This window comes from Ziziphus jujuba, chromosome 5, assembly GCF_031755915.1.
Source record: "Ziziphus jujuba cultivar Dongzao chromosome 5, ASM3175591v1".
NCBI classification, from domain to species: domain Eukaryota; kingdom Viridiplantae; phylum Streptophyta; class Magnoliopsida; order Rosales; family Rhamnaceae; genus Ziziphus; species Ziziphus jujuba.
In genome coordinates this window covers 13,716,154-13,722,889 of record NC_083383.1, presented here as the reverse complement: position 1 = coordinate 13,722,889, position 6,736 = coordinate 13,716,154, and the positions used below count along the sequence as shown (strand labels likewise).

The 6,736-nt window shown below is 30.4% G+C and overlaps 1 protein-coding gene across 1 annotated transcript; it reads left to right on the top strand.

The window, feature by feature from the left end:
• Nucleotides 1-470: 470 nt before the first annotated feature.
• Nucleotides 471-5,936, top strand: LOC107406075 (metal transporter Nramp6.1-like). Its single transcript, XM_060817610.1, has 13 exons — nucleotides 471-826; nucleotides 1,172-1,250; nucleotides 1,358-1,398; nucleotides 1,835-1,913; nucleotides 2,211-2,315; nucleotides 2,446-2,555; nucleotides 2,903-3,084; nucleotides 3,524-3,593; nucleotides 4,113-4,286; nucleotides 4,605-4,709; nucleotides 4,817-4,948; nucleotides 5,074-5,169; nucleotides 5,324-5,936. Exons 1-13 carry the CDS (start codon nucleotides 656-658, stop codon nucleotides 5,654-5,656), a joined length of 1,677 nt encoding a protein of 558 aa, XP_060673593.1. The 5' UTR covers nucleotides 471-655; the 3' UTR covers nucleotides 5,657-5,936.
• Nucleotides 5,937-6,736: the final 800 nt, after the last annotated feature.

Genomic DNA, 6,736 nt, shown 5'->3' with positions numbered 1-6,736 from the left:
TATTAAAAATAAATATAAAATTATTAAATAAATTTATGTTCTATATTGTAGTTTACAAACAAATAATCCAAAAATCTAAATGAGGATAAGTTATTATTTTTAAAAATAAATAAAGCTACATGTGCCTCACTTTCGTAGGCACAAAAAAGCACACTTTTATGAATGATATATGGGTTTAGGAGTATGCCTTACAAGTGTAACATCTAAACTAATTTTGCATCTCAAAATCTTTGGAAAAACAAAGTAGTTAAAAACTAAAATCTCCAATTGTTGAAACGAGTGGGATATATTATATTAGTTAAACCCAATATAAAAATTTAGATAATGAACCAAGAAGAAGGGTCAACTTGATTCTTAATTTGGAGCAAATTAAATTAAACAAAAGATTACTTTTAATTAATTAAGGAAAGGAAAAGAAAATATAGTAACCCGTCGTTTCTGGCACGAGTATGTAGAAGGTATTTGGGGAAGTGAAAAATTAAAAAAAAAAGAAAAGGGAGAGACTGCTCCTAGGACAACATGAACCATTTCTCTATAAATTCATGCATGCCATATTCCAGTTTTGTGTCTTTCTCATCACTGTCATCAGCTAAAAACACAGTGTGGTAGACAAAGAAACACACTGAAAAGAAAAAAAAGAAAGAAAAAAAAAATCATGGAAAGCCAACAACATCAACACGGTAGCAATATGAATGTTGCAATTCCATCGACATGGGGAAGTGGAAGCAACCGAATAGCCTCCTTGAAGTCCCCCCCACCGCCTACTTCCGTCTCTAATGACAACTCCGACAAAAACACTACCGACCACCATCCCGACGATGTCCAGGTCTTTCTTTCTTTTATAAATTTTGTTTTTAAAATCTTATGAGTTATATATCATGATGTTGAGGATATAAACAATTCTCTCTCATCCATGACAATTTGTTCACTGCAAGGATACATGCGGAAAAAAATTTTATTGGCGAATTTCCAACAGAATCGAGAGAAAAACAGAAATATGATTATGCATATGAGTTTTTATTTTTATTTTTTATTTTTTATTTTTTTCATGTTGGAGATAAGAGAATTTCAATTCAAAATAATTGTCAAACAAAACTGTAAATTTTATTTTATTTTTTTATGAGTTTGACTGATGGAATTTTTGGTTTTATGATTATTTGTGATGACATAGAAACGTGGATGGAGAAAGTTTCTGTCTTATGTAGGCCCAGGATTTCTTGTCTCTCTGGCATATCTCGACCCCGGAAACTGTAAGTTTCACAATCACTGTATTTTTTTTTTTCGTTATTATCATTATTATTATTTTGGTGCATTAACATGTGTTTCAATGTTTAATTTCTTCTCTATGTTATCACAGTGGAAACTGATCTGCAAGCTGGAGCTAACCATGGATATGAGGTAAAATTAGTAAATAAATGCTAATGAAACTTGAATGACTCATTTTAGTTTTTTTTTTTTTTTTTTTTCAAAAGATTTTGTGTTACAATAACTCTATATATATATATATATATATATGATTTTGTTATAGAATGAACTGATAAATATCATTTTGGTAGGATCAATTTTATTTCAATATAAATACTCTATACTTTATTGAGTGGACTTATTTATTTTGAAACATAAATAACTCTTCCGAAATAATATAATATATTTGGATTCTCATTTTATAGCTTAACTTAGTAAGAAATTACTTTCCCAAATAGTACTTCTATAAATAAAAATACGCTTATCAGAAAAGAAATCACTTTCCCAAATAGTACTTCTATAAATAAAAATACGCTTATCAGAAAATTGATATGGTTTATGTTATTTGCTATTTATATGTATATTTCAGCTACTGTGGGTGATCCTTATCGGATTGGTTTTCGCTCTCATTATCCAATCACTTGCGGCAAACCTCGGTGTGACTACGGGTAAAACAACGAATTATGGCCTGCCTTTAATTTGGCCTTTTCTCTCAACTGAAGGCCCCACAAAACAAAAAAAAAAAAAAGGGCTTTTCAAAATGTGATTAATTTTGGCTTTACTGATAAAAAAATTTTCTTTTTTATTTTATTTTATGTATTTTAGATGTCCAATAGAGCATCTCTAAAAAAAGAAAAAAAAAAATCAACTTACTATTTGCCGTATTTATAAACTATAGTAATCTTTATCACTTAAAATGATAATCATTTAATTATTTACTTTATTTTGTGATGATGAATTCGCAGGGAAACATCTTGCAGAGTTATGCAAGGCTGAGTATCCACTATTAGTCAAGTACTGTTTATGGTTATTAGCAGAGCTTGCGGTCATAGCTGCCGACATACCCGAAGGCATATAATATGATTTCTACTTAATTTATCAATTTACTTAATCATATGTATTATTAAATGGGTTTTGCGTTAGCAAACTAATTAATATTTATATCGTTAATTTGTGGTGGTCATATAATTAAATAAGCAGTGATCGGAACAGCTTTTGCACTGAACATACTGTTCAACATCCCCGTTTGGGTTGGAGTTCTGTTAACTGGTGGTAGCACTCTTCTCCTTTTGGGCCTTCAAAGATATGGGGTAATAATTTTATACATTCATCTAAGCTTAATTTCGACACATTAAATCGTATATATATATAAATATATGTAATGACATTAGGAAAAAAAACAGGGCATTAGGCACAATAAGGTAGTGGCTAAAAGTTTCTATTTGCAGCCAAATATTTTTAGCTATAATAACTGTCCTTACTATATGTTGTCACCAATAAAATTTTTAACTACAACTTTATAGCTAACGTAAATTGTTGGGACAAAAAATGAATTTAGCCACAACAAGTCACCACGGCTAAAAATTGCATGACTAATGGTTTTTTTTTTTTTCCCCTAATTAAATGTGTGGTGATGATCTTTATACATATGTTGTAGATAAGGAAGCTGGAAATGCTAATAGCAGTTCTAGTGTTCATAATGGCAGCGTGTTTCTTTGGAGAGATGAGTTATGTGAAGCCGCCGGCGTCGAAGTTGTTGAAAGGGATGTTTGTACCGAAGCTCGGTGGCAAAGGAGCCACCGGCGATGCCATAGCCCTTTTGGGTGCCCTTGTTATGCCGTATGTATTCTAATACCATATGAAATATTAGATGTTGTTTTAATTTTTAGTGATTGGAAGAGGAAGAAGATTTCTCTGTATAAAAAAAATTCTCTATTGATCCATTTTCCTTTCTTTGTTGATTGAGTGGTGATTAATTTTGTGATTATAGATTTGATCTGATTGATCTTTTCTATTATTAATATATATTATATAGTTAATAAAATTATTTCTCAAAAATAGTATAAAATATATTCTTTTTAAATTAATAAATATTTATTTATTGATAAATCACTAAATTATTCATTTAACAATAAATAAATAACTTTTTTAGATGAATAATTTTTGATAGTCCCATAATATTCATTTATAAAGTTTTTTCTATAGACACAAAGTTTAATTTTGAATGTTACTATTTATAATTAAACTAACTTGATGTCTTTAATTAATTTGCAAACAGGCATAATCTTTTTCTCCATTCGGCTCTTGTGCTGTCTAGAAAAGTACCCCACTCCGTCCGTGGAATCAATGTAAGTAATTTGAACTAGTAATTGTATTACTGAGAGTATACATTTAAGGTTGAATTCTTGATCTGAATGAAAAATACCCCTCTGTCATGTTGTAATAGAGAAAAAAAAAAAAAAAAAAAAAAAAAGGACAGCTCTAATTAGGACCATTAATAAATACTATGACTCGGATTCGTATATATAAGAAACAAATTGATTAGGTAAGCAAGAAATTAAGTAGGAAGATATATAATTTTTAAAAAGCTTAAAATCTAAAATATTTCAAGTTGATGCAGCTAATACATCATCACGTATATTATAATAAAATTATGTAAGATAATATCCTAAGGCCTTTCAAAGTTGATTAAAATCTTTTTTTTTTAACGTTGACTAAAATCTTTTTTTTTTTTTTTTTTTTTTGGAAAAAAAAAATTACAAACCATGTTGATGAACAGGATTTTAAATAATAGAATAAAAAAATGGAAGGAAGGTGGATTAGTTAGTTAATAGAATAATGAAACTGAGATGTCATTGCACATACAGGACGCATGCCGATTTTTCTTGATGGAGAGCGGATTTGCATTATTTGTAGCATTGTTGATCAACATTGCAGTTGTATCGGTATCAGGAACTGTTTGCAAAGCTGATAATCTCTCTGGTGTAAATAATGATAGATGCAATGATCTCACTCTCAATTCTGCATCTTTTCTCCTACAGGTACACTCTTCACTTATGTCTAATATATATATATATATATATACATATAATATAAAATATCAATCGTGATTACATCAACATATTCTAACTTTATAAAATTAGAATACATTGAACTTAGTCCAGATAAATTGGTCACTTACAGTTGCATTATATCCTCATTTTATAATATGCTGATACGATTACAACCATATAAATCATTCAAAACAGATTTTATTATTAGTTCTTATAGTGCCATGGCCATATGGAATGCAACATAAGCTGTCCCAGATGTCCCAAAAAACAATTTACAAATTAAATAAAATGTTTGTGAGCATGCAGAATGTGTTGGGACGATCAAGCAAAATTATCTATGCCATTGCACTGCTAGCCTCTGGCCAGAGCTCTGCCATTACAGGCACTTATGCAGGACAATATATTATGCAGGTTTCCATTTATTTATTTATTTATTGAGAAAATGAAGATTTAATGTGATTTAGTTTTTCGGTGAGTTTATGGAATTTGTACTTAGGTATTGTTGTATAATTAATTAGGGGTTCTTGGAGCTTAAGATGAAGAAATGGAAAAGGAATTTAATAACAAGGTGTATTGCCATTACACCAAGTCTCATTGTTTCCATTATTGGTGGATCTTCTGGAGCTGGCCGACTCATTATCATTGCATCGGTTTGTTATTCCTTGGAAATTTTTACACTTTGATCTTATTATGCAAAAAATAGTAATAATAATAATAAATAAATAAAGAAAATAAAATAAAAGAAAGGTGATAATAGTTTAAATGGGTTTTGCAGATGATCCTATCTTTTGAACTTCCTTTTGCTCTACTCCCACTTCTAAAATTCAGTAGCAGTGCCACCAAAATGGGACCCCACAAGAACTCCATTTTTGTAAGCACACATTAATGCTATTACCATTTAACCAAAATTTTCGATTTTTTTTTATTATTATTATATTTAGTTTAAGAGCAGGTGCACTGCTGAAAATAATTTCAATGCTAAAGTTGCAAATTCTTATTAAATTGATGGATGGATATTGCTGCAGATTGTCATATTCTCATGGATTTTAGGCTTTGGAATAATTGGAATCAACATCTATTACCTAAGCACAGCATTTGTGGACTGGGTGATCCACAGCACTTTACCAAAAGCTGCTACAGTTTTCATTGGGATTATAGTATTTCCTCTAATGGCCATCTACATACTTGCTATCGTATACTTGACATTTCGAAAAGATACTGCAGTAACATTCGTCGATACTACGAAGAACACCACCTTTACGGAGATTGAAATAGGAAATGGAGCTGTGAATCCTGATCGCCCACATGACCATATCCCTTATAGAGAGGATTTAGTTGATATTCCTCTTCCTCAGTAGAGTTCTCTTTTTTTGTTTTTTTCAACTTCCATGGTAATCAAAGAATTGCTATTTATCCAAGCAAAGTTCGATTGCCATTTTCATTGGAGTTGCAAAGACGGGAACGGTAAAGAATCTGAAACAAGTTTGGTCGTTCAAGGATTTGCAATCTCCTCAATGGAAATTGTAACCAAAATTAGCGAGTACTGTTTGTGATGGAATAACTTGTAAAAGCTCTGATGTAGTTTTTATAGAACCAAAAATATATGTTTAATACGATAATCGTACTTTTGGTTGCATAAATTACTACCTCTTATGAGTCTTATCTGTATATGCAATGTTTCTTTACTTTTCTTTTATATTTTTCTTTTTTCTTTTGGCTTTTTCCTATATGATGTTTATATGTAATGTTTTCTGATAAAATATATCTATAGTAAATCTGCTACCTTAGTAAAATTTTCATACCATCCAGGAAAATTAGAACAACACATTAACCACTATCCTAATAATTTTGGAAGATAAAATCACCCAGTTCTGGTTATCTACATGAATGGGGAGAAAACAAAACATAAATAACCAAAAAGAAAAAGGAAAAGAGGCAAGGAAACCGAATGCAATGGAACCATATTGAACATACCTTATAACGTAGTTCAAATTTGGTCAAAATGTCTCTTAGGCAAAGATTAGAGTGGCTTTTCCTCCCGTCCACTCAGCCAGAGTTCAAACAGGATATGGTCTTCAAAATCTAATTAAGCAGAGAGGGAACACAAAAAAAAATAATAATAAATAAAAAATTAAAAATTAAAAAAATTAAAAAAAATTAAAAAAAAAAAAGAGGCAAGTAATTTTTATAACTAAATGCATGCAAAAGACCTACAAACTGCCCGGTATTTTACCAAAACTAGTAAAATAATGAATCATGAAGAATGGATCCTTTGTTATATTTCTTCCTTCTGGCTTCACTGCATAAAGCAACGACCACAAAGAACAACAATATAACATCAAATTTTCTTCAACCCAACCTGAGCTAGTGCCATGTACAGGCCTTAACATCGGGTGATTGTGAGTAGGCTGTGTATTTCCCGAGGCATTGAACATTAC